Here is a 26,537-nt window from a genome sequence, read left to right on the forward strand (position 1 = left end):
TCTTCTAAAAACTCTCATTCGTTGCCCCCACTGCCACCATGCGCCGGCAGTACAAGTCGCCGGACTCTACCACCGGTCGCAACGGTCATTGCTAACAAACTCCTTCGCCAGGTGCCGGACTTTGTTGCCAATAGTTAGACGATGTCGTCGATGGTCAATCACTATATCCCAATCATCGGCTTTCGCCGTCAACCACTCATCACTAGTTGTTCTTCGTTGCCGTTGATGAGAAGAATCTTCTCGTGAAAGACCAAAAATTTCCTTAATCCATATAATCGACAAGGAATCTCTTTCAAAATAATATTACTTGGAATGAGAATCCATTCAAGAATTTCTAGTAACAAAAACAGGCCTGGTAGAATGGCATTCCACCTCTTTCTTATGCACCAAACATGAGATTTCACATTCCTTCAAACCAAACATTCAATAAGTTGTTTCCGCGAGAACTGGAAACAAAATAGACACGAGAGTCACATGGCGAAAAGAACAAACTGACCAGATGCCAAAACTCAACCAATGGAAAGATGCACATAATTTTCAAACCAAAACCCCAAAAATTGCTCGTCATTCTACCTCCTATTCCTGAGGAATTCCAAGAGATTGTCGTTGCTTTCCATCTGTATGAACAGAAGGAACAGAGATCCCACATGCAAAATTACTCTCCTCGCCCAATGAGCCACGATAATGTCCAGCCACATCGAGCGCGATAGCGACGAGACCCGACTCGAAAGTGGCGAATGCGGGTGCAATGGCGGAAGGAAGAGGCTGCGCGAGCTCTTCTTGACGTCTTTGATCTTCTGGGTCTGGTGCTTCGTCTTCTTTTCCCGCTCGAAACCCGGGCTGAGCCATGGAAGCGAAGGTGAAGAATTTGCCCGCTTTCTGAAATAAAGTTCGCTTCTTTCTCTTAGCTGCGCTTTCTGTTGAGTTGCATCTAACTCGTGTGCGAGCCTCCGAGGTAGTTGCTTGAGTTTGATCGGTTTTGGGCGTGTGCCATTTGATGGGAACGAGTCAAGATCAGTTCTTTCCAATTTTAATTAGAATTGTGCAAAAAAGAAGCTTCCATTTTCCATTTATCTAGTTTTTCCTTGAATTTTACGTTTTGACAATACATTCAGATTTCCATTTGTGATGCCCGTTTTGTCCTCAAGATTTGGTCTGCTCTTTCCTGCTGATGCTCAGTCGTGAAAGTTACCAGTGAATTGGAGGAGGCCCATTGTTTCTGGGGCAGGATGAAAAATCATAAGAACATTGCAGTGTCCATGAATTCATGATAATCTACTGTCTCTTTTCAGACCAAGTGCTAAATGCTGTTGTTTGATCGTATCTGTCCTGCAGTTAGCTAAATTTGAAGCTTGCCCTTTTCAGGTGTTCGCAAGGACAATAAGCTTCACAAGCATGCATATATAGTCGGCGCTGGTAACGATAACAGAGCAAATCAGTTGAGTTCAGAACCCAGAAAGTGTACAGCTTGCGACAGGTCACATGTGCCTCGAGAACTTAGAGATTTTGAGCAGCCTCTTCCAAAGATCAATGTAAATGAAGAAGTCCTTGGGCACTTATTTGGTTGTGCTGCTCCGGTGTGTAGAATACAATCAGAAGAAGGAAGAAAAGCACGTCAACCAGAACCGCCAAATTTGAGAGGTAATCGGCCTTCTTATCTCAATTTTGATGATTTTCGAAACTCAAGAAGGCAGGAAAAAGTGCTGGGAATACCTACTTGGCTCGTCAACATTACACACCGGCTCGAACCGGATGGAACTGAGTATAACTATGCGTCTGCATCAAAGGGAGCGAAGGTTCTTGCTCATAACAAAGAAGCGAAAGGAGCAACCAACATACTCGGAAAAGACCATGACAAGTACTTGAGAAACCCTTGTTCTATCGCAGAGAAGTTTGTCGTGATTGAGCTTGCAGAGGAAACTCTGGTCGATGCAGTCAAAATCGCAAACTTTGAGCACTACTCTTCCAATTTTAAGGAATTCGAGTTGTCTGGAAGTTTGAGTTACCCTACGCAAACATGGTCCCCACTGGGCAAGTTCGTCGCCAAGAACGTGAAGCATATTCAAACCTTCAAGCTGCCCGAGCCAAAATGGTTGAGGTACTTGAAGTTGAATTTGCTTAGTCATTACGGATCAAAGTTCTATTGCACGCTAAGTGTCATGGAGGTGTTTGGAATCGATGCAATAGAGCGGATGCTCGAAGATCTCTTTGTGCCTTCTAGTGAACCTTCTCAAGGTGATCTTGCAAAGCCTAATGCTTCGGCAACACACCTGCCAAGACATGAGTCAGTTGCTGTGGAACTTAAGAGTGATGATAGAAGTCAAAATGCAGTTGAGACAGCCACTACGACAACCGAAGCTGTTGATCACGCACAAAATGCAAAAGCTCATGAGGCAACTGATCCTGACATTACAAGAAAGGTTCCTGATCCCATTGAGGAAGTGAGGCAAATGTTAAATGGCAGAATTCCCGGTGACACTGTCCTTAAAATCCTGATGCAGAAAGTTCGGGCTCTTGAACAGAACTTGTCGGTGTTGGAGGAGTATATCAAAGAATTGAACCGACGGCAAGGGGACATGTTCCCCGAACACGAGAAACAGGTATCTACGATGTTGGTCCTCGTGGAGAAAAGAAAATTAGAGATTCGAGACCTCATGGAGTGGAAGGAACTTATGGTATAGCTTATCTGCTCCTTAGCTACTCTTTGTCTGTCAATCACCTTATTTGTCTAACACTAGGTTCCTTCAGGAAAAAGGATATAGGGATCTTGTGTTATGGAAGTCTGTTGCCTCGTCGCAAGTGGATTTGCTCGGTCAAGAAAACACCCTGTTGAGGTTAGACTTTCTTGTGAATTTTGCTTGAGTTTCCTCTTTGGCTTGCTTTGTTTTTAGCAGTAAGTGAAACTTATACCACGTTGAGGATAAAAAACTGAACCGACTCTTTTTCAGGATTTTCAGCAGTAAGCGAAACTTATACCACGTTGAGGATAAAAAACTGAACCGACTCTTTTTCAGGACTAACATGTGTATGGACTGATTGGAGCCATCTACTGTTGCTAGTCCATTTGCCTTTTCACTTCTTCCTAGTACTTGCAGAGACACTGTCATCTAATCATGCTAGATCATCACCCTTATCTCCTTGAATATTGTCACCATGTTTTTCAGAGTCTCCAGAATGCTATCCATCAAAGTCCTCTCCTCACTTCATTAATCCTTTCGCTGATGGCATTACAGATCGGACATTGAGAAGGTCGCGAGAGATCAGGCCAGTCTGAAAAACAAGGAGCTTGCCGTGATGGCAGTGAGTTTTTTCTTCTTCTGCTGCGCGCTTCTCAAGCTAATTTCAACACGGCCCTCCCTAACTTTTCGAGCCTCTCAACCCGACAGAGCTGTCCACACAAGTCGAGGGTGGCTTCTGATATTACTTAGCAGCAGCATGACAATGTGCATACCCTTATTCTATAGCTAGTCCCTGACTTCTTCTGTAGCTCTGGATAGGAAAAATTTTGCCCTATGTAATCACAAGCCTTCATTCTCAGGAATCGGTTCTGTTGGGAAACTTCTGCTATTCCTTTTGCTTTCGTGTTGATGAGATTCTGAATGGAAAAATTATCAAAGAAATTCTAAAACTATTACAATTGTGGCAATTTAGTCATTGCATTTGTATCGATTCGGACCATTTGGACACTTGGCACCGACATACACATTTTTAACACTATTTTAATATCCTTTCGATTTTCTCAAATTTTTAATTATTTGGTGTGGTCGAGCCTTGCCATGGCTGGGCGGGAGCGAGTTTCACCAAGGTCGGCAACCAGCTGGTGAAGAAGATGGAGACAAAAAGAAAGAGAGGACAAAAAAGAAAAAACCAAAAAATTATATTAAAATATTGTTAAAAAAAATATATGTCCACGTTAGCAACCGGCTGGGCAGATGGATTGAATTGGCACAAATGCAAAAAGTTTCGACTGAATTGCCCAAAAAAAAAAGTTTAAGATTAAATTGGCACAATTGCAATAATATTAGGACTTTTTTGGTAATTCTCCTAATTCTGAACCCCTAAGAACGGCGCCATCAATAATTAATGCTGTCATACATTGGAAGCTTAAAGCAATTGATTTGATGATGGATTTACAAGAGACAAGGTTTGTGAAGATAGGCTCAAATTATGGATATTAGTAGCATAATATATAGAAACTTTTATGAAAATCAGAAAAAGAAAACCTGTAAATTGATCAGGGAAATCAATATTAAAGGAAAGTCTAAAATCTGGAACTCTATAAACCCGAAACCCTCAGCGCGTCGGCAGGACATTCGTACCACCGGCGCACGACTTCTTGATCGGTGACACAAGACGTTAGTAGCTAAAGGTGCATCGATTTAATTTTTTACCGCGAAACTACATACAACGTGAGAGATTATCACGTGCTTTTGTTCGATTTTTAGGCTGATTTTTTTCCTTCATATTTTCGTAAAATTTTGGCGGATTTAGTCCCGCTCAACCTCGTACCACTTATGAATCAACTTGATAACATCAAATTGCTAAGTGTTGCTCGGTTTATTCCAGAACAAGTCTGTTGGGTGTTTCGCTCCTTGAGTCGAGGGTTAATTTTCTTATTTTTATGTTTTGGTTTGGGATTGCCGATCCTTTGTGTTGAAAAATAAAAAGATAAGGTGTAATAGAATTCGCGATCGCTTGGAAGTTGGAGCGGTTGTTCTAAGCTATCTTACTTTAGACCAGGCTAAGGTAGTACTTCCATTAACTTCCATTAATGGAAATTTTCGATTTGATCTTTTGCATTAATCTCGATATTATTACATTTCAATTCCTTCCTCAATATTGGAGGGTCAGCATGAGTTTATCTATGCGGTCATGCACTCTTCAAATATGAATCCATTTTCCGAAAAGATCCTAGTTTTCGTGCTTTGATTGGTCTCCAAAATCCTTTCGATAATCTATGTTATGTTGAAGGGATATCTATATGTTCCGATCGATTGTATAAGGCCCGCGATAGCAAAGGAATCGGGAAAAACATATAGAAATATCGAGAAAATTATGTATCTTTTTAGGGGAATCCATTGAACGGCGAGTTAAATGTCCAATAGGATTCCTTAAGAGGCGAGCAATGTCGTCGTTGTTAGGAGGCACGTGTGAGTTATATTATAGAAATCTTACATGGAAGAATTAATATGGTGTATATCAATTAATATATCCTAACCGATCCATAATTCACTAGTTTAAGGTTTTGAGCGAATGTGAATATGAGTCTAACTGGATATATTGACGGGTTCGGACATGAGACTCCCAACGAGGCCGATTTGATCGGACTTTCTTTTGGGACCAATAAAGATAAAACCTTGTGTTTTTTCCCTCTACCCTGCTAAATTATTTTATTGGCCGCCTTTTTCACACTAGAATTGATATTGAGTGATTGATGTCCTCAAACAAAAAAAAGAAAATGCAATCACAGAAATTACTGTCCTCGTTCATGGTATTTACAGTTGGACCAGGCACGCGTCCGAGGTTCCTCTTTCCAAACAGTTACGACTCGACGGGACTCTCTAATGTCGCCGATCTCTCTCTCTCTCTTCCGCTCTCCTTCCTCTGTGACGTCGCCGGCGAACTCCGGTCATCCACCGCTTGAATCTCTCTAGACTGCTCAACCCAAGCCCTCGTCGGAGCAAGGAAACCCTCCTCCTTTCTCTACAAAGATCTCTCGCGACGCGGCGCTCCTCATTTGGAGCCGGGCCTATCTCCGTCTAGGGTTTTTTTACATGTTCTCTGCAGCTTTCATGTCTTATGAATGGAGATACAGCCTAGCTTCACCACCGATTACCTCGCATCCGGTCCTCACTTCGTAGCCGCGGTCGCCACCGCTCTCTGCCTCCTCCTCGGCTGCCTCCTCCTCACTGTCGTCTCCTCGAAATCGAAGAAGCCCTCCAAGCAGTCGGTGAGCTTGAAGCCCTGCGACTGCGCGTGCACCTGCGGCTCGAGCGTGCCGAATTCGGATTCCGCCCCGATGGCTGTTGGAGCGACGTACGTGAACGGAGGTGGCGCAGCAGAGGTGGCTGCCGCGGCGGAGAGGCAGAGCGGGGCTTCAATGATGGAACAGCTCGTGCCAGAGATTACGACGCATGCACTGAGTTACCTCGATTACCCGAGCTTGTGCCGGCTTTCGATGACTAATTCCTTAATGCGGAAGGCGGCTAATGATGACAATGCCTGGAAAGCGCTCTATCATAAGGTGAGGTTTGGTTCGTCTTCGCCGATGTTTTGTAGAATTTAGTGCTGGAAATTGGATTTATGTGCGTTCGCTGTTGGATTGTTCTTTATGGCATGCCGTTGCTTGGGTTTCTGAGTGCGGTTGCCCTAATAATGTAAGCTGAGAAGAGTTGTCAAATGGAGCTAAAGTATGAAATTTGACAAGAATTTGTACTATTCCGTAGGAGTTGAAACTTGCCATGGTTGATCCAAGAATTTGTGGTTTTGTACCCTTTGTTTGCTCAATAATACTGTGCAGCATATGCTATAAACTGAGCTATGATAGTCTAGCTCTCACTACGGCATTCTTTGGTTTCTGCTGCGCTTGGGGAGGAAAGGGTTTCTTTCCATCATCAGGAGTTTTCTATGGTTTGTTAGACATTATGAAATTAAGAAACTTCGTAAGGAAATTTATGACACGAGAAGTACCTAAAATTAGGAGAATTAGTGATTTAGGAGGAAAATTATCATTCCTAAAGCTATCCAATATGGCATAATAGTTTAGTTTAGTTTTGCTTCCACTACGACAGATTTTGGTTTCCTCTGTGACTTGGGGAGGAAGGGCTTCTTTCCATCATTAGGAGTTTTATATGGTTTGGTAGTCGTTACTAAGAAAAATTCCTAAGGAAATTTATGGCACTAGAGAAGTACATAAAGCTAGGAGAATTAGTGATTTAGGAGGAAAATCATCATTCACAAAAAATAGGCATGAGATATGGTATAATAGTTTAGTTTTGCTCCCACTACAGCGGTATTTGGTTTCGTCCTTGACTTGGGGAGGAATGGCTTCTTTCCATCATGGACAGTTTACTATGATTGGGTAGCGTTTCTATGAAATTAAGAAACTTCCTGAGGAAATTCACTACGCTAGAGAAGTATGTAAAGTTAGGAGAATTAGTGATATAGGAGGAGAATCATTCACGAGAGATAGCTATTGCATCACCTGAAATTAAGAAACTTCCTGAGGAAATTCATGACACTAGAGGAGTATGTTAAGTTAGGAGAATTAGCATTCACGAGAGATATCTATGAAGTCACCTCATCATAGAAAATGCTGAAGTTATCCGTTCGTTTTATACTGGCGGTAAGCCTGTACATTATAACTCATGTTGAAACATTCAAGTGTATCCATGCGCATCTCTTTTTTTTTAATTGTTTTCCACGCACGTCGTATCAGGTTGTGCGAATAGTGAGGATTTTGCATCCACTTGGTCTCTCCATCTTTCTCCGCCACAGCTCTGCAAGTCTCAGAAGGCCTTAATCTATTAGTATGACAGGTTGTTTTGTTGGTTTTGGTTTGGGGGTTTGGGTGTGGGGGTTGGGGGGGCATCCTTTTTTTTCCTCTTCTATGCTACCTAATTGAATTCTACCATGTACCTCCTAATGTAAATATTGGTGCATTACCATTCCAATGTTTTCTTGGGAGTAGATAGACAAGTCCTTTATTGATATTGCACTAGCTATGTGCCGTCGGGTGTATAATTGGTTTCGCCGACCTTTCATGTCATTCATATGCTCATATTCTTGTTAATCTTGACAAAGTGAAGGAAAGTGGTCGATAGAGTTTTGCTCCGTTGGTATGTTTGTGATCAAGTTCGACATGAAAGCAGCATTGACGATGGCCTCACACATTCCTATTGGTTCAATTTGTTGCAATAGAACTTGCATATATTTTTTTTCTCTTGCTGTACAGATACCTCTATTTCTTGCTCGAACTTTAACTGCTTAGGTTTTCAGATTAGGGTTTAACTTAAGCGATATGATGTGTTCCATACTCGATTATGTGCAAAGGTTTCAGGAGTGGCAAGTTTTCGGAGTGTATATTTTCTTCCTGTGTTCTCGATGTTAATCTCTATTTTTGTTTACCAAAGTGAAACTTCCGCAGAATGATTTTTTTCTTCTTTATTCAAATGTTAATGCCTTTTCTTTAGTTCAGGATTTTACGTTGGAACAAAATAGCGTGACACCAGTCAATGGGTGGAAAGCCTACTATGCGGCTACAAGGGCTATTGTGAATATTAATTCAAAATTCTTTAACGTCATTAGAGAAAGGGCCCTTCAATCAATGAGCCGCCTTTGGCACAATGCGGATTATGTCAAGTGTGTTCATGCTTCTGGGGAAATCTTTTCTGGGTATGAATTCCTGTCTCTGTCTTCAGAATTCCAACAAGTGTTGAGATTTTGTCTTGTGCTTGGATTGTGGAGTCTTAGAGCTGGCATCTACTCTGTTGATATGAAGGTTGGGTGTCTGTCTTTACCGGTCAATATAGCCCAATAAAGTCATGTTGGCTGATGATGGATATTTGATGACGTAGAAATAGAGCAATAATTGTGAAGTATCTTATATAGTATGTCCAGTCGGCAACTGTTTGAAATGTTCGTACATTATCTAAAGAAATGATTGGAAGTCGCCTCTAAAGAAACACATACTTTTGCTCTGTTATCTTTTTAGTTGATGTTGAAAACTTCTTATTAGTCCTCATGGATGGTGTCACTGGTAAAAGAGACGTGAGGAGCGGACATGCGTGCTTGTTGTTAATTTTGTTGTTTTCTTTTCCCTGCGTATGTGATTTTTTTGTTAAGTTTATTCGCTGTGTCAGTCCCAGTCTTTCCATTTGGAGAAGGCATTTCATCATTCACTTACCTTGGTCTGATAGCTTGATCTTTCGCTAGCTTTCCTTAGTCTGCTTCTCATGACTGCTTAGGCTCCTACCTGATCGACCGCACTACATGGTTGTGCTGTGCACCTCCATCTGAGTCATAACATCAGTGTAGCCTCTGTGTTTTGATCTTAATGATGTCCTCTCTTATCTCGTGTCTTTTCTTGAAAGTGATTATGCATCTTGATTTCCCTTCGATCTTCTATATGAGTTTCTAGTGTTTTACCAAAGTCAAGCCTAGGTTGCATCTCCTTTCTAGCAGGGGTGGTAAAACCATAGTTCACAGAATTGGAAGTGGCTGACACTTGTTTACAGGTATAATGCTGTGATACAAAGTTGGCAGCTTGCATTTAACTGGGAGCAAGGTGTTGACTTCCAGGTCCGCGACGTTCGTGTCCGAGTGCTGACAGACATGGCTTGGGTCACCATGAAAACTTTTGTTGACATGGATACCGGGCCTTTTAACGTGACTAATGTCTTTGAATTTCATAATGGACAGTGGTACATGGTACACCATCATAGCTCGGTGATGCTCATTGATGGAGACGTGGATCAACAAAACATTCATGGATAAATGGATGAGCAGGCAGTTGCCGAGAATGAAGATCATAGTCTCGGTCGCTGGAGAAATAGTGGTAACTAGTCTGTAGGGAGGAAAGGATTTGAAAAAGTGGTTCAATTATCTGTGATTTTGTCGAGGGGTACTCTATAATTTTTTCCCCCCAACCTTTCTAAGGGTGAGTCTGGTACATGAAGGCTGTCTTGCTTTACCATCCATATCACAGTGTTTCTTCTTGTTCTGTTCTGTATAGTCTTGCTCAACCTATGAAAGTACATACACGATAGCAATGAGATTCAATTTGAGGGATGAACATACCGGTCGAGTTTGGCATGAATCGAACGAGGGCTATTAGAAATGCCAGATATGGGTGGAAAGTACGTGGTGGATCGTGATATCAATGGTGTTTTGGAGTTGCATGGAACTGGATGTCCTGTATGTCTTATATATTCAGTGTCTCCAGCTCTAGTTTGATTTTTCTGATGCCGGTAGCTCTATCGTTACGCTTCCGATGGCATCGGATGTACCTACTTGCCTTACGTAGGTCTTAAACATTTTGTCTTAAGTTGATGTCGATTCTACATGAGTCATGACATTTGCTCGTGTGAATCATGGCATTGTCTGGATTGGAAAGTGATTCTTATATTTATAAATCCCACGAAGCAAAAAAGAGGAATGCGAAGGGTATGTGAAAATCAGTCTGACTTAGCATGATCGTTATTGAAGTCCAAAAGGCATACCACTATGTTTTGAAATAAAGCGACATATGCCAAGTGCTTTCCCTAATTTGCAATAGAATGAGCACCCTAATTTAAGGGTGTGCAAGCGGACTGGGTTTACCCGAAATTCGGATTGGCTCACCGGAAAAATAGTGTCGGGAATCGGTTCTCGCTTAAACCGGTCCGGAGAATCGATTCCAATTTTTGGGAACCGATTGAAACCGGTACGATTTCTGGTTTTAGATAAAGACCCACCCGGATAGATTTTAGAATCGATTTTTATTTTTTATTTTTTTAAAGGAAACCTAGTGGCTAGTCCAGCGTCGCTTGCCCTTTAATTGCCTCACGGCCCTTACCTCCTCTCAATCCTCTGTTTCTTCTCATCTCGTTGTATTGTTTATTATATTTTGGATTGTTGCTTTTGGTGGATTGTAATTTTTATTGCTTATTTCATCGATACTCATATTATTTTGATATATAAAGGAAAACAGGTTTTTGAGTAGACTCTAGAACTGGACCGAAAAACAGGGTCGATTCCAAAACATATTCCAATACAAATAGGGTTGGTTCTCGATTTTAAAAACTGGAAACCGTTTATAACATAGTTGATTTCAAGGTCTAGGTCCGGATCCGGCCCACCCCGCCCATGCTCTCCTCTACGCTAATTTAGCTAAAAAAAAGTATACCAAATTCGCTTAGCCTAAATCTCCATATAATCCCTCTCTTGATTTTCCTTTGTTTTGAATTTGGATTACGCCTTAACTGGGTCTTATGTCGAATGGCAACCATTTAGGCTTAATTTCAGTTGGGGATTGAGCTGCGGAGTTCTCATGGGGGTCGGCAAAGTTCAAGTTTACACCAATTTCTACAAAGATAATATAGCATCTTAAGATGTTCTTATTTTCCCATTTAGACTTTTTAAGATTAACCTAAGCTTTTCAATAATTAAAATGTTTTTTGATCTTATTGAAGAATTATAATGTTATTTTATGATTCTCTCCCTTTTTTTTTTTTTCGGTAGTGTTTCTCAGCACAATTCTCTCTCTCTCTCTCCATTTATTGGCTCAGAAATTCCTTTTCTGGATTTGAGATCTGCAAAAATTGACAAGCTTTCCTCAAACACACACTACGCAGTCATAGGAACATCATCATTTTTTTTGTTTTTCACGGTTATGTATAACTAGCACCAAAATTTCCTAACTTGGGAAGCGACTCTACTCAACCTCGTACCTTGAAATTTTGACAAAGCACTCTCCCTTTCCATCTCCCCCTTTTGTCGGCAGCTTTAGATTTTCAGGGTTCCGAAGTGCAGAACAGCCATGGACTCGGACGTCGAGCGGAGGATCGGGACGGCGGTGCGCGAGGTTCTGGAAGAGTCGGACATGAACGAGACCACCGAGTACAAGGTGCGGAAGCAGGCGTCGGAGAGGCTCGGCATGGACCTCTCTCAACCCAAGTACAAGGCCATTGTCAGGCAGGTCGTCCAGTCCTTCCTCGAGGAGCAGAAAGCGAAGGAGGATCAGCGAGCGAACGCGGTAGCGGAGGAAGTGGAAGCGGAAGAGGAGGAAGACGAGGAGGAGGAGACAGGGAAGAAGCCAAGCGGCGAAGCGGAGTATACTGAGGACGGTGACCTTATCATCTGCAAGGTGAATTAGTGGTTCTTCCTTTCCTCTGATTCTGCTTATCGTTGTTTCTTTCACTTGTTTTTTTGCAATTGCTTTCGTTGAGTTTTCTCTGTTTTGTTGCTGCAAAAGTGCGTGAGAGCAGAGAAGGGAGGTTCAAAAGAGGTGATTTTTTTGAGGAATTTGAGATATGTTCTGTGTGGAGGGATATGAATTGCAGAATTTGAGAATAATTCTGGCTATCTAGGGTTTTATATGATCCACTGTATAGTAGAAAATGCAAATCATCAAAGTATCCAGATGGCTTGTCTAAGTATGCATGTCTCCACTTGTAAGTTTAAACTATTGGATTCTATCTTATCCAAACGAACTGCCAGGTTGTGTCCCAGTATATTTCGCACGTGCGGCTTCTGTCTAATCCGGCTTCCACGTGATTGGGGCATTAAATATCGCACGTTCGAGATTTATATGTTCTTTATTTATGTGATCTCATTCCACCAATAAGAAGCTTATTCGCCGTCCTCACGAAAATGCTTGTGTAATTCATCATGGTATATCTTCATTTAATGTTTTTAACGACAATGGAGTCAGGTGTCAATGGTCGCTAATTGTGGCTAAACGAATGATATCCCCGACTTGAGAAGAAAAAACGAATCTTTGGAAAGTTATTAGGAGTTATAGCATGAATTTCGTTCTGACTTTAATGGGGAAAACTGTGATATGATAGGTGTTTTGCTTAAAGGTCGGTGACTTGTTTTGCTTTGATCATTGCTGTTATTCTTTGGTTCTTTTGATGCAGTTATCAGAAAAGAGAAAGGTGACAATGCAAGAGTTTAGAGGCAAACCCCTTGTCTCAATTAGGGAGTATTTCAAGAAAGGCGGCAAGGAATTCCCTACTTCAAAAGGTAAATTCTTGCTCATAGCTATTTGCCGCCTTCAGCTCCGCATCTTAGAGATTGCCTCTTTTATGCTTGTATCTACTTTGCCCTTTTTTCACAAGCATTGCAAGGTAAGTAGTTTTATCGCCTACTCGGGGGAAAAGACTAAAGTTGATCTTTGACTTCTCAATATGGCTGCATCAGAAGGGATCATCAGTAAAACTTAGTAACCTGTTGGATTTCAAATCAAGTCGGTTCATTAGTTGTCAGCACGGCGCTATCTGAAAAGGAATAAGAATTAAACCACAGAAAAGATGTTCAATTGCCTCCATAATCTTAATAATACAAATGTAAGACAACTACTTATGCAGCTAGGAGTGTAAGGAAGTAGGTCTATTGGACGATTAGCTCACTGGTAAATGCGGAACCTTCCATCTCTGCTCTAGAGTGTTTTTGAATCAAATCGACTTGGAAGAAAGGATGAGGACAGGTGACACCCAAACCCTCTGAATTGGATTGCTGCTTCTTAATTGTAACTATTGCAGTGTACTACTTCGCTTCAAATTGTTGATAGCCTACGTTATTAAGGGTGTTAACCAGATCTCTGCTATCGTGTGGGTTTTTGACATTACAATTCACCTTCATGACGTGGGGTTGAGATGTGGGGTGATGACACTGAAGCTTCAATATCTTGTCATCATTATTTGCTCCTTACATCTGGTTTCAGGATCAAGCTATTTTCAATGTATTAGTATTGGTCTCGCATCATGTTTTAGTGACAAGCCTTGGTCATTCTCCCTTCTATCACATGTACCATGGAGATTGCTTTGATAGAGCCTTGCATATCATGTTACGCAGGAGAGTAAAGCTTAGGCAATTATGAAGTTTGAAGTTTGATTCCATGGTAACCAGTATCACATATGGAAAAAAGATGTGCCTGTGGCTTATTATTTGCTTTGTAGAATCAAGCAGCAAAAGAGATTTCTCATGACACTACTAAGTGCAACCTTCACTCCACAGATGAAGTTTCCAAGCCCCTAGAATTTGAGAAACTGCCCAAAGCTGTTGAGTGATTATGGCTTTTCTATTTCCTGTCTAATAAAAGATTTAAACTTCATGGCTTTATAGCTCCTACATTAGAGACATGGGTTCAAAGAGATGGTAACAGTATGCGAAAAGAGGAGCCTTGATCCAAATGATTCGATCTGCTTAATTTATATGGTTGGATTATTCTGAGTTGCTTTTTCTGCCATTAGCTTACTAGTTCGAGTCCTCATACAAGCTTGCAAGTTTGCAACAAAAGAACTGTCCTGCTTGTAGTTTCCTTTCTATGCATGGTATTAAACTTACAATAATTATTTTATCGCATTTCAGGGATAAGCTTGACAGAGGAACAATGGTCTATCTTGAGAAAGAATTTACCTGCTATCGAGAAAGCTGTCAAGAAGATGGAGTCGAGCACCATGTGAGAGTTGATTTCCTTTGAATACATTGGCACCATGCTAAAACTTCTTCCTTTTGAACTTTCTGAGTTGTGTGATCTAAACCAAGATCCAGCTCTGCAATGCGGAGTTTGTTTGTTTTCTTGATGTCAAATTTCGCATCAACTCAATACATGTGGTGCTGTCTCATATTTTTCACCAAGTGAAACCATGTTTCATCACAATAATACAGCATAAGACTCATTTATCAGCTTGGCAACCCCCGAGGTTATATGAGAATTCAGGATCTACTAACATCCCTTTCAATTAAGTGATCTGTGATTCAGGTTTCACCTAATCATATTAAGAGTTCTCGTGTGCTCGCCACCGCCAGTCGATTTTGGTTAATGTTTCTGGCTGCTCTGAATTTATACTGTCAAATCTTCTGAAAACTTCGCATCATTTTGAAGCTAGGATTCTGTGAATGTATTTCTGGCCAGAAGCCCCCACAATCTGATTGATGAGTCATCTATGTGGTGAGATACATCGATCATGATCAGAGATTATGTTGCTCCATTATCTTTCTTAGTTTACAATATTGCATATGGTGCACATAATTTTGGAACAATACATGGTCGAAAGAGAGACATGCAGCCAGAGTCTAGATAACTCGAGTACAATTTTGCCACCCAAATTGGAATGGTAAGTCAAGCTAAAGATCAGTATATACACGCATGATAATCAGACATATCATGCCGTTTCACATGAATCCTTAAAAGTCACTCACTGGTGACTACACCTTCCCTAATCCTTCCCCCTAGAGCGGGCTCTCAAACAAAAACCATTTGCTTGCTTTCACTTCCCATCATCAAACCCAACTTTGAACACATTAGAAAGAGCTGGCCTCCAGCCGGCCCCCCATGAACCCTTCGCTCTCTTCGGCGGGAGCGAAGCTGAACTCGCAGCCATCCTCATCTGCTCTATGAGGGCCTCCACATTGACCTGCTGAGACAGTATCTCCTCCAGCTGCTTCGTATCCATCACCAGCTTCACCTTCCACATCCCATTCCCGTCCCGCGGCAGCACCTCCATCGCCGGGCCCAGCCCCCCAGCAAAGTTCTCTACGAGATCCGACCCGGTGCTCAGAGATCTCCTCTCCGAGCCAGCAGGGCTGACGTCCTCTTTTGCCTGTAATCCACATACAACCGCCTTGTCTCCTTCTTGCCCTTGCTCCTCCTCCCGGAGCGGAAGGAGATAATACAATTGGCCCCCGGTGAGACGCTCGTCACAGGGCAATCGAGATGACGCGTGACCCCGCCTGAAGACACCATATCCGGGGTAGTGATCGAGCACGTCCTGGACTATCTTGGGGCCCTGGAACTCGACGACCTCCCCGGCATCGGTGAGCACCCGGAAATTGCCACTCTGCTTGGGAAGGCTCTTTTCAGCATCCCCTTTGAGCGAGCAATTCCCCATTATAGCCCAAAAAAAGTTGCAAGCCTTTGACAACTTTTCTGCACAAAGAGATTAAAAGTCAGTGACTCTGTATTTAAGCTGAGGAATCCGGAAAGCAGGGCAGGTAGAGAGAGTTAATTGGGTTTCGGGACAGGAGGAGACACCCCAAGTCCTTGACCTTTTTTGAAAACAAATTGGAGGCGCCATGTGATTGAAGACCGTTGTGTCCCATCCTTGCGCTGATTCCGGGGACAAAAGAATAAGAGAAAAGAGGTGGAACTTTGTGAATTGAATAACGAGAGGGACTAAATTGAACAAATCTTTGTTCTGAATGTACCCAAAATAGAAAATTCAAATGTTTCCGAGATTTCGCTCCAATACAAAGATCCGTGGCTTGGGGAGTTGCGTTCTTCACGTGTAGCTAAGTTTCTCATTATTGGTTTCGTTCGGTTTCAGTACATTTTTTAAATTTTGGAAGAGCTGTCAGTTGTTGAAAGTGTCAGTTAGACGCTGGCTCGGGTTCAGGGCATCAATTTCACAACGACTAGTTTGCAGGACCTATTCATTCATACAGAACATTAATGGAGCAAAAAAAGAACAGCAGAATACAAGTGGGGAGGGTTTTTGGTTTTGGATCGTGTAGCATGCTCGGCTACTTCTAATCTACAAAGGCGACCGAATTCATAGGAGGAGGACTCGCTTCTGTGATCCCCAGGTGGGTACTGGCCGAGCAGTGAAAAACAGTCGAGATCTTGCATCTGCTTAAAGGGTGAGACCGCGGATTTGAATTTTTATTCTGCATAATCACTCGGAATCCGACGAAAAAGGAAATGATTCCTTGTAGAACCTAGAGGTGAGCAAAAGGAATCGCACGGAGTAGAAACAGCCTAGACCGAACCGAATTGGCCGACTCTGGGTGGTTCTCGAGGTCACCGATCCAGTTCCCGGTTCCATAAACTTGGAATCGGTGAATTTCGATCGGTTCCAGAATTTAGGAGTGGAATTGCCTGCCCTAACTAGACTGATTTTTTTTTTCCTTACAAATCTGAAAAAACCCTACTCTCATTTTGAAAAAAAAAAAAACACCTAATTGCCACCATCCTTCACGCACAGCACACTCACACTCACACTCGCTCGCTCGCTTGGTTGACCTTCACAAAATCTCTTTATTTGTCAATCCGTCCCTACTTCCCAATCTCTTTGGCTAAGCAAATCATTAGTTGACTTTCTGTTTGTTAAGGGGTAAAATGCAATTTGACGAGAGAACATAAAGCCAAATCAAAAAAGAAAACATAACATGCCACGGTCTCATTGGACCACCAGGGAATCAAGGAGGACCGTTCGATCCGGTCCAGTCCAGTTCTCGGTGTCAGAAATTGGGAACCAGCTCCTCTGGTCTGGTTGCCATTTATTGGGTGAGAACCGGGTTGCCCTGGAACCGATCACCCTTAGTAGATCCCTATGCTTTGTCTGGGAGCAAGAGGTGATGAAAATTGAGGGGAAATTTCAAACAATAGCCCAAAGTTAGGTCATTTACTTAAAAAAAAAAAGGCCTGAAGTGGACTTTCTTTTAAATAAAAGCTTGTATTGGCCAAGTCAATCTCAAATAAGGGCCTAAGGTCGTCCATCAGCCAAACGTTGTTGCCTGACATTTCCGGGGATTAGAACATGGGCAATTTTGTCCAAAACTTATAATTGGTTTTAGAAACATTCCCAAATTGAATTTATTAGATCCTTCCTTTTCAAATTTTTCATGTTTTAATTTTGCCATGGGTGTACTAGTTTGGGGTTTGCAGTGACCTAAAAATTAATTTGAAATAAATTTATCACGTGTTTTTTAGGGTTTTTCGTTGTACTAATCCTAAAATTTTTTTAAGTCTGGCCATTCTATCGTCCTTTTATTTTCTTTGCTCTCATTTCAGGGAAAATTTGAACGAAAAAACAGCCTACCTTTTCCACGAACTTCTATTTTCTCCTAATTAGCATTGGAAAATATAATTTTGAAATCCCAGCTTTTAGGTCATTGTCGACTTTTAGAAAATGGTCATATTGACGAGTATCTCAAGAGCACTAGTGAAGACTACTGAAATAGAAATGATGCGTATGAAAAAGACCTTGAAAATTGAGCGCGAATATATTTCGACAAAGTCATGTGCTTCGAATAGAGATAATTGTGTTCTCAAAGCACAATTAAATATGATTTAACTAGTCCGTAAAGACACTTTTTAACAATTCCCTCTTAGGTAAAAAAATAAAATAAAGAGTTCTCAGAAATGTAATCCAGCTTTCAAACCTCGTTTTACTTCCATCTTGCTACATGCACGAAACATTGGGAAATTTCCAAATTAAGATTCATTTCTATTAAACCAAAAATAAAAGACAATGATGAAGCTTTATTCTATTAGGTGTGTATCGCGGTGAGAATCTTTTCTTAGCTTCAATCTTCCTCTTCATCTTAAAATGGTTTATTCTTAGCAACAGAAAAATTACCAAAAAAGTTATAAACCTATTGTAATTGTATCAATTTAGTCCTCCCCTTTTTTTCTCGATTCAATCCTAAACTTTTTTTTTTTAATCCAGCCAATTTTGGCCGAACGACGTTGGCGTGAACGCTAGCTAGCATCAGCCGTCCGACGACATAATATTTTACTATTTTATTTTTTTTGCATTTTTCTAATTTTACTTTTTCCTTTTTCTTTCTTTTTTTTTCCTTCAAAATATTAAAATATTATGTCGTCAGGTAGCTGGATAAACTGAAATGGCAAAATTGCAAAAGATTTAAAATTAAATTGGCAAAAAAAAATAAAATAAAAAATTAGAACTAAATTGTCACAATTGCAATAAATTTAGATGTTTTTTGGAAATTTTTCCTATTATCTACACATCCAAGGTTATCATCCTACATATTAAGACCACGTTGAAAACCACTCATAGTAAATTTTTAACCTTCATTGATGTCAAATCCATCGTCATTATGATAATTCCATTTCTAATTACGTACAATTCATATAAATTATTCTCTGTCTCTGCAGCACTCATTTTCGGACGCCATATATTGACATTTAACTATCTGATTTTTTCGTACCGGGAAGCCATGTTTACACTTTACAACTGTATCCGGTCAATTTCTTCATCCCTTTTTCCAAAAGATGTGTCCAACAACATGATCTAAAAACTTAAGCTACTGCTGCTTCTGTGGTTAACTTGTTCTGCTAAGATAGAGAGTGATGGGGTGGACATTGATTGGATAACCAATGACTTAAAGTTTTGCAACTAAAAATTGCATTAAACTTGGGCGTCTGAGTTGCTCTCATCGACCAACCACTAGGCCATTCAACATCAGCATGTGAAGAGTGGAAGAAAAGAACAAAGTGGAGTGAAGGGGGTTCTTTCATCTTTGCAACAACTCTCGACAAAGTCATTGATTAACACAAATTCTTTCAAAAAACAAAGGGAAATCTTATCTCCGCATGGTCTTGTCTTTTGCCAGATTCAATGCTTCGAATCCCTCCCTACTCAATACGGCACTACGACAACAGGAGTGATCCCGTGACTCCATGACCTAGATTTTGTAAATTTGGTATTATTAACCGTTAGGATGGGCGTGAGAAATGTGTTAGAGAAATTTCATATCGGAGAATTAATGTAATGTGAAACAATTAATATATCCTTGTTCGCCCAAAACCTATTGACTTAAGCTTTTAAGTGAAAATGGGTCCAATTGGATATGTTGAGTGGCTCAGACTTGGGCTCCTTCTTGACAATCACATTGGGGAATTGTTGTAGCGTTGAGCAATTAATACATCTCAATTAACCCATAACTCATTGATTTAACTTGGTCTAACTGGATATACTGGCCCTGCACTCATTGGCTTAAGCTTTTGAGTGAAGGTAAATATAACTGGATGTGTTAACGGGTTCGGATTTTGGCTCTCTAGGAGATCACCCCAAGCGAGGTGTTGGGCTTCTGCTGCATGCTTCCAACACTAACGAATATTTTCTAAGCACTTTTTAGCTATGTTTATGAAAACAAAAATCGACTTTAAAGGACTGAATTTTGTACATTACGAAGATAGTCGGTCCCATTGGAAGTTACAAGACCCTCATTATTTGTTGCTTAACGAGTGCTTCGAGGGCACTCTGTATCGGAACCCTTATAAATCATCTCAAAAATGCCCTAAAAATAGCCTTGTCGACGAGTGTAAATCATCTTTCTTTTCTCTCTATCTCTCTTTTATAAGATGAAAGAGGGAGATTTAACCCTCATCTTCAGCGAGTTGAGGTATAGGAATGCACATATCAACTAGGAGCATTACACAGCAAAAGATTAAGAAAAGAATCGCGGGTTTCGGTTGGTTCACCCTTTACCTACCTAAAATAAGTATTCCCATCGTACCAACAGTAATTATCGTGTTGTCTCTTACTTGTTGAGGCATCTTTACGAGGACACTAGACAAACCAATCTCACATTCACTAATCGCTATAGTACATAGCAGTTCATAACATCCAGTTAACTCATAACTTGTTAGCTCAACTTTTCGAATGAAAGCGATCCAAGTCAATAAAGTAAGAATGCGTTGCACTTTCTTAGTGATCGCCTGAAAATGCCGTATCGGGCTTACCTGCGTTTAGGCCGCGCGGTGGAGATGACATGTAAAGGGGCGTGCGGAAACATCAAAAGGTTGGGTGAAAATCGTTGTGATGGGTAGGGTTGCGCATTTGAAGCCAGAGTCAAGTTGCGCAGGTGGAAGAGATGGGTTGAAGCTTTGATGGGTGCAGGGCAACTACACCCCTAATCACTTGGGCTTCAAGCTTTCGGAACTCGCCATTACTGATGGCCTACCCACTTTCCTGCTGATATAATAACAACGATGATGATGATGACGACGATTATGATTGATGTGCTCAATAATTGAGAGAGAGAGAGAGAATGTTGCTGATTCGACTGTCTTTTCAACCATTTTGCACCAAACTCCCACCACTTCCGGTGATTGCATAGGATGTCCCGGACCGGCGACAACCTCAATCATGTAAAACTCCTGTAATAATCTGCTCCACAAGGCCACACTTTTTATGCTTTGAGTAAATACTGATGGTAAACGGACTTATTACTTCACAAACATTTGTATTCCAAAATCCCAGATCATTTGAAAATCAATTCAACGAGTAAGCTTTATATCTCCAGCACTGTTGTTTATGTTCTGGGATGGAGAATTCCCAAGAAAGTTCTGAATGCAATCGGTCATGGATGCTCGATGTAGAACTCGAGCTTCGCAAGAATTCACTCCGATCCCGACAGAACACCAAGCGAGATCGAGCAGAGTAGAACTCGAGCTTAACAATTAGCTCCTCGTCTCTTAGTTCAGCTTATAACTTCATAGCTAACTCAAAGCTAGATGACCGACCAATGTTTCACAGCTCGGGCATTCATATCCCGTCGAGAAAGACGAGCAGTTTTCATTTTGAACCTTCATAAGACTGTTTCTGCGAATTCTGTGCTTGTATCCTATTATATCATCATCCAACTGAGGGAACGGAAGAACGAGCAAAATAAGTAACAACCCGCCCTTACAAAAATTTACATCCCATAGACAAGACAGCTTTTTTTATACTTCTGTAAAATTTTCCTAACATGACAAGGTATCAAATCCTTCTTCTCGTCTCCATAGATCCAAACCGTATCCGTTTCCTACTTTCTTTGCAATAAGCTGTGTTATCTCCAAGCCTCGAAGTACTTGTTCGCAGGTGTGCTTTCAAGTTTCTTGGTCCCAGAATATATCCAAGAGAGAGAGTGCCTGCAATGAACAACTGCCATTAGAATTCAAGCTCGGACATTAAGTGAACTGCCTGCCTAGATGCATCAAACATTCGATCCCCAAATTCACATAATTATAGGCATGTATAAGATTTGCAAATTCCAGGTGCATGAAGATCATCATCTGTACAAATTCTGCATACAACCCATCAAAGAGAATGCGGGGTTCAATACCTCAGGCACATTCAGTTCTAGACGGAACTTGGGCCCGTCGTAGTGGTGAAGGATCGGGCGGAACGAGTCCTCCTCCAACGGGGCACAAACTTTCCTCGTGATCACTCGAACCTGCCCAGACAAAGAATCATTCCAGTAAGCCCCCTATCCATGTCCTAACCACCATACGACACTAGGATTTATAGCACCGGCTAGCGCTATCAAAGGCAATACCTGAGCCGGGAAGCGCGATTCGCCGGGGCACTTCTTGTCCTCCCAGGCCGCTGGGTCTATGTTAGCCCCTCCGAAACTAGCAGCCTGCACACATTGAATTCCCTCATAAGCAACCTCAGAATTCATTCAATCCAAACCAAAGATGCTTCTTTTCTAGAACCTGATCCTCATTTTGCTTGCTAATTAAGAGAAATGGTATGCTTACTAAGTGTGGTTTACAAAATCAATAATCAAAATGACGACCAACCTCAAAAATGCCATGGAGTTGGTGGGTGGAGTAGTTGTACAGAAACAGAGGAAGCCCTGGCGTTATCTGCCTCACTGAATCTCGGTACCGCGGAGGCAAGCCTGCCAAAACATCATAAGACAAGATTAAAAAAAGAACGTAAGACACTACAAAACATCAATAATCCAAACTCAAAACAATTGTTACAATTCGCGATTAACTAAATCACCAGTAAAGTTGACTGAAGAAGTTGCTGAACCATCTGATTGAGATTTACAGTGTCTTAAAGACGAGATTAATCTCATCAAAAAGTAAAATTTAGGACATACCAAAGAGCTGTCTCTGGAGATTCTCTTGCATGGTGTCATTGTTGCAGACGAAGATGTACCCGCCCACGGCTTCGTTCCTCGGAAGCGACTCCGACGGAGGGAGCGTCTTGAACCTCTTGTCGCTCTTGCCCTCTTTACCTTCGAAGCCGTTAGTGTTGTCGTTCCCGTTCTTCCTGTATCCGCCCCCGCTCTTCTTCCCCTGTTTGCCCCCGTGCTCGCCGCCATCGATCTTGGCCTTTCCTCCCTTCAGGTTCACGAAGTTGCCGATGAACGGATAGCCAAGCGGCTGCTCCCCGTAGATCGCCGCCTTGTTGTACCCGCCGTTGATGGGGACGTTGACCTGCGACCCTCCGACCTTCCACCCGTCGTCGAACCGGTTCAGATCGTTCAGATTCGCGCTCGCGCCGGACCCCCCAAGCTTCCACCCGAAGTTGAACCCGTTGAAGTCGCCCGAGACGACGTCGTCGGGCAGGCCGAGCAGTTCGTCGAGCGGGCTCGGGCTCTTGGCGACGGGGGTCGCCGCGTTCCAACCCTCGTTGACAGGATTTCTGAGGAGACTGTTGTTGGTGTTGGTGCCGATGTTGGCATCGCTGTTGTTGTTGTTGGTGCGGGTGGGGGTGGGGGCGGGGGCGACTTTGCCCCCGACTCGGGTGTCGAACCTGCGACGCTCCTCGGGGAGCCTGGAGGCGGCGAAGTCGTTGTTGCCCCAGATGGGGTCGTTGAGGGAGAGGTTGGCGAGGCGGAGCTGGTCGCTGAACTGCCAGAACGACTGCTGATTGCTCTCCATCTTCCGATGGGAACCCGACAGCGCTCTCGAGCGAAGAAGTCTCGACTGACGGTGCGTGAAGATTGTCGAAAAACAGAGTGAGCGAAGTGAGCGAGAGAGAGAAATGAGATGGTGGAAAAAGCAGAGCGTTCAGATTTATATAACGGTGTGGGGGAGAGGAAATTTCGAAGAAGGTGAAGAAAGAAGCAGAGGAGGAAGGATAAGGCTTGCGTGTCGAATTGTCAAAGATTTATGGAAAGTGATTTGGCGATTATTAACCGCGTTCAGATTACTTCCATTTCTTTTACCCCCAAATTTTCCTTCGGCGTTAAGGATAAGGAACATGATTGAATATCAACAGAGAATCGTATATATTTCGAGAATTTCTCTACTTTTTCCAGCGTTTTTTTTTTGTTTTTGTTTTTTATTTCAATATATATATTTCGAGAGGATTTTTTCCGACGGTTAGCATATGAGACTTACAATAACGAGCTCATTAAATTTAAATTTTTCGCAAAATAATTATGTTTCAATCCGAGCAATTCCGTAACGATTTAAAGGATTAATTCGTCTTTTCCTATTTACCAGGCTCAAGTCCGGACAAAGTCTCACTCACCAAGAATTCATGCGAGTAGGGAGGTAGGGGTGACTTGGGGGAATTTATGAAGCTGAGTGTGTCTCGCGGTCCCGGGTTTCCATCACGAGTGTCGGTTTCTAGAAGGTCTAGCAGTAGCAGTAGCACTAGCAGGTTCCACTCTTCTTTTCGAGAGTTCACATTTGGTCTGGTGTTCCCACTACTTTTTCGTTAAGGATAACGACGAAAATAATTTTAAAATTTTAATCCAATATGTAATGTAATTTTTGAATTTTTAATTTGATCAATATGATCTATGAACTTTAGCTCAATGTGTAATATGATTATTGAACTTTTGGACCGCAATGCAATATTGATTAAAGTTCGGGGATCATATTTTTGATCAAATTAAAATTTTATGGACTACATTACATATTGAATCAAAATGATTCAAAAATCATTCGTGTTATTTTGTATTTTCCTTCTATCATAAGATTCCCAACCCCACTTTTCTCTCTTCCTTCTCCACAATCTTTTTAAACAATATACACGTCATCTTGGTTGCATTGTCATTTTCTCCTCATTGATCTCTAACATACATACCTCAATTAACTTAAAAACTAGGGGTTAAAGTCTCGATCTTGACCGCACACCGCCCTACGGAGGCTCCGATGTAACATGTCTGCCTCACCTTAGCACACGACGCGCATTTGATGCGGTGTGGAAATTTTTTGTTCCCAAGGAAAATGTCAGTTGGACCACACGTGTGGGATGACGTCACGCGTCACGATTCCTTGCTTGGGGTTGACTACTGCTACGCGGCTCTCTCTCTCTCTCTCTCTCTCTACAGAGTCGAACCCGACGGAAGAAGGAATGGATCGCGGGCGATCAGAGGCCCTACACGTCGGGGCTTGATGAGACCTCGATTTCGATCGTCCAAAATTGGAACTCGAGATTGGTGGGGGAGCAATCAAGACGGAACCCTAGCCGCACACGTGTGCCCCGGGCCAAGAAAAAGCGACACATCCATTTTGGGCTCTCTCTAGATTCAAATTGATATTATGGCATTGATTTGAATAATTTGCTATGTGGAGTATGGAAAATTGCTATAAAAAAAAAACAAATTCTATATTTATGTCAATTTATTCTTTCTTTTTTTTTTTTGCATTTGTGCCAATTTATTACCATGCTGACTCGCCAAAGTTGGTCTGTACCGGAATAGGTGCATTCAAGATCTATCGAGATGCTGAAAAAGTTATGAAAATCCTTCCAACGCGTCGCCGCCGTCGGCACATACTAGGAAAAAGATTGTTTTGCGAAGCAATGTTGTGTCGTAAATGCACCCACCAGGAGGAAGAGATCTACCGTGAATCTTTTGAAATCCTCTGAAGGAGTGTCGGCACTCACAAGGCGATGCACCGAGAGGCGACGAATGCTGAAGTGGACCTTCGTTTTTGGATTAGCCCGCAATCAATGGCTTTTCTCCCCAAGACGTCGGTTGGTGGTGTCCCAGCAGGACATGGACTCTTACGGCCCGAGTCCAAAGTGGGCACCGTGTTCCTCGCAACGAGGAGTGCTCCGATGTAAACGAGTCGCGATCGCGAAGATCCGGTTCTCGACAAACGATCGTGGGTGGGTGGAAGTGAAGATCCTAACAGGTCATGGACGGTTGGAGAAGTTGCGGTTCGATTTGGCTTCTTCTTCCTCCTGCGTTGAGAGCTCGGAGGCACTGTGCCGCCTGTGATCTCGCAAGTGACTCGAGAAAGTCTCCCGAGGCTCGTGAGACGAGACCCTTCTGCATCAGTTCAACAGTGGACCCATGTGACGATCGGATTCGTGAATCTGTCTCTAGACGCCTCTCCACGGCATGAACATCTCGTGAACCCAAAAAAAAAAAAAAAAGATGTTGGAAGTGGCCCGTGCTTTACGAGTCGAAGAAAAAGACAGTCCGAGGAATAATTAGTGTGGACGATCAGCGTTACTTCTGTCCATACTTATAGCTTCATTAGTGAAATCAAGGGGGATAGGCTCGTTCCATAGGTTCTTGAGAGTGGAACTCGCCGACGCGGCGACGCCGATCGACGCCTATGAAGATATAACTTTCCGAGGAACACTTGCCCTCCTGGCCTCCTTCGTCGATAGTTGTTGAGTTACCATGGAAAGGGAAAAGGAGATTGCTATGGTGAAATGGGACTAATCGGGCCTTCTAAGAGCTCGTATGACAACCATTCCGATCCGAAAAATTGATTCTGATTAAAATGACTTTTTCTGATTCTGCTCCCGGAATAAGTTTTAAAAAATCAAAACGCGCTTGGTAATCGTATAAAATTTATGTTCCTAAAACATAAACGCGTTTGGTAATCGCACATAATTTCTGTTCCCGAGAACAATTGCTCTTCTCAATTTTTGTCATTTAAGTCAAATAATTATGTAGTTACTTTGTGAAATTTCATCCTACATTTCGAATTAACCGAAAATTAATTCATATCGATTCTCTTATATAACATATTGCATATTGAAATATGAAAATAAATATTAAGAATCATCACAAGTCATATTTTCCATATATTGTGGGGTTTCATCCAACTCTTTTAAGCGAGCGGACAATCGATACGAGCGACACTCCCGTTTTTGCAATGAAAATGCACCGCACTGCGCTGCGCTACATTGGTGTGCATTTTTTGTTCTAGGCAATCAAATCTCAATCTTAATTCATCCAAAACTTAAGAACGAAAGCTTGCTAAGTATTCAAGCTGTTTTTTTTTTTTTTTTTTTTGTCTTTTTCCAAAATTTTCTAAAACTAGACTGCATCTAAAGTACATAAACTTATGAAAATCACAATCAATAAAATCAAGTACACAATCA

General features: G+C 41.9%; 4 protein-coding genes across 7 annotated transcripts; 3 read left to right on the plus strand and 1 right to left on the minus strand.

Moving 5' to 3' along the window:
- Positions 1-407: 407 nt before the first annotated feature.
- On the plus strand, positions 408-5,670 carry LOC115748007 (SUN domain-containing protein 5). 3 transcript variants are annotated; one of them, XM_048275929.1, is made up of 5 exons: positions 408-859; positions 1,366-2,675; positions 2,749-2,834; positions 3,234-3,300; positions 3,387-3,613. In XM_048275929.1, exons 1-5 carry the CDS (start codon positions 685-687, stop codon positions 3,426-3,428), a joined length of 1,680 nt encoding a protein of 559 aa, XP_048131886.1. In that variant the 5' UTR covers positions 408-684; the 3' UTR covers positions 3,429-3,613. The 3 variants fall into 3 exon arrangements, with proteins under 3 accessions (XP_048131886.1, XP_030540222.1, XP_030540223.1); XM_030684363.2 differs by lacking the exon at positions 3,387-3,613 and adding an exon at positions 5,502-5,670 and having other exon boundaries at positions 533-859; XM_030684362.2 differs by having other exon boundaries at positions 410-859; positions 3,234-3,613.
- On the plus strand, positions 5,662-9,793 carry LOC115748011 (F-box protein SKIP8). The gene is made up of 3 exons (XM_030684372.2): positions 5,662-6,244; positions 8,198-8,394; positions 9,237-9,793. Exons 1-3 carry the CDS (start codon positions 5,804-5,806, stop codon positions 9,493-9,495), a joined length of 897 nt encoding a protein of 298 aa, XP_030540232.1. The 5' UTR covers positions 5,662-5,803; the 3' UTR covers positions 9,496-9,793.
- Positions 9,794-11,395: 1,602 nt separating this feature from the next.
- LOC115748012 (RNA polymerase II transcriptional coactivator KELP) lies at positions 11,396-14,391 on the plus strand. Its single transcript, XM_030684374.2, has 3 exons — positions 11,396-11,845; positions 12,621-12,726; positions 14,074-14,391. Exons 1-3 carry the CDS (start codon positions 11,519-11,521, stop codon positions 14,166-14,168), a joined length of 528 nt encoding a protein of 175 aa, XP_030540234.1. The 5' UTR covers positions 11,396-11,518; the 3' UTR covers positions 14,169-14,391.
- Positions 14,392-21,060: 6,669 nt separating this feature from the next.
- On the minus strand, positions 21,061-23,224 carry LOC115748057 (DCD domain-containing protein NRP-B-like). Of its 2 annotated transcripts, none has more exons than XM_030684429.2 (5): positions 22,333-23,224; positions 22,025-22,125; positions 21,778-21,861; positions 21,513-21,675; positions 21,061-21,409 (listed from the first exon to the last, which is right to left on the minus strand). In XM_030684429.2, the coding sequence occupies exons 1-5, from the start codon at positions 23,117-23,119 to the stop codon at positions 21,390-21,392; spliced, it is 1,155 nt and encodes a 384-aa protein (XP_030540289.1). In that variant the 5' UTR covers positions 23,120-23,224; the 3' UTR covers positions 21,061-21,389. The 2 variants fall into 2 exon arrangements, with proteins under 2 accessions (XP_030540289.1, XP_030540290.1); XM_030684430.2 differs by having other exon boundaries at positions 21,061-21,370; positions 21,565-21,675; positions 22,333-23,223.
- Positions 23,225-26,537: the final 3,313 nt, after the last annotated feature.

Source organism: Rhodamnia argentea, chromosome 3 (genome assembly GCF_020921035.1).
Source record: "Rhodamnia argentea isolate NSW1041297 chromosome 3, ASM2092103v1, whole genome shotgun sequence".
Classification (NCBI taxonomy): domain Eukaryota; kingdom Viridiplantae; phylum Streptophyta; class Magnoliopsida; order Myrtales; family Myrtaceae; genus Rhodamnia; species Rhodamnia argentea.

What these genes read in the sequence shown, in the direction of transcription:
- LOC115748011 (XM_030684372.2), top strand. Translation starts at nt 5,804, where the DNA reads ATGGAGATACAGCCTAGCTTCACCACCGATTACCTCGCATCCGGTCCT. An exon ending in GGAAAGCGCTCTATCATAAG is followed by an intron (nt 6,245 to 8,197) that starts GTGAGGTTTGGT and finishes TCTTTAGTTCAG; the next exon opens with GATTTTACGTTGGAACAAAA. An exon ending in TCTGGGGAAATCTTTTCTGG is followed by an intron (nt 8,395 to 9,236) that starts GTATGAATTCCT and finishes ACTTGTTTACAG; the next exon opens with GTATAATGCTGTGATACAAA.
- LOC115748012 (XM_030684374.2), top strand. Translation starts at nt 11,519, where the DNA reads ATGGACTCGGACGTCGAGCGGAGGATCGGGACGGCGGTGCGCGAGGTT. An exon ending in GTGACCTTATCATCTGCAAG is followed by an intron (nt 11,846 to 12,620) that starts GTGAATTAGTGG and finishes CTTTTGATGCAG; the next exon opens with TTATCAGAAAAGAGAAAGGT. An exon ending in GGAATTCCCTACTTCAAAAG is followed by an intron (nt 12,727 to 14,073) that starts GTAAATTCTTGC and finishes ATCGCATTTCAG; the next exon opens with GGATAAGCTTGACAGAGGAA.
- LOC115748007 (XM_030684362.2), top strand. Translation starts at nt 685, where the DNA reads ATGTCCAGCCACATCGAGCGCGATAGCGACGAGACCCGACTCGAAAGT. An exon ending in GCTGAGCCATGGAAGCGAAG is followed by an intron (nt 860 to 1,365) that starts GTGAAGAATTTG and finishes TGCCCTTTTCAG; the next exon opens with GTGTTCGCAAGGACAATAAG. An exon ending in CAAGAAAACACCCTGTTGAG is followed by an intron (nt 2,835 to 3,233) that starts GTTAGACTTTCT and finishes ATGGCATTACAG; the next exon opens with ATCGGACATTGAGAAGGTCG.
- LOC115748057 (XM_030684429.2), bottom strand. Translation starts at nt 23,119, where the DNA reads ATGGAGAGCAATCAGCAGTCGTTCTGGCAGTTCAGCGACCAGCTCCGC. An exon ending in AATCGCGCTTCCCGGCTCAG is followed by an intron (nt 21,676 to 21,777) that starts GTATTGCCTTTG and finishes TTGTCTGGGCAG; the next exon opens with GTTCGAGTGATCACGAGGAA. An exon ending in TATGCAGAATTTGTACAGAT is followed by an intron (nt 21,410 to 21,512) that starts GATGATCTTCAT and finishes CAGTTCACTTAA; the next exon opens with TGTCCGAGCTTGAATTCTAA.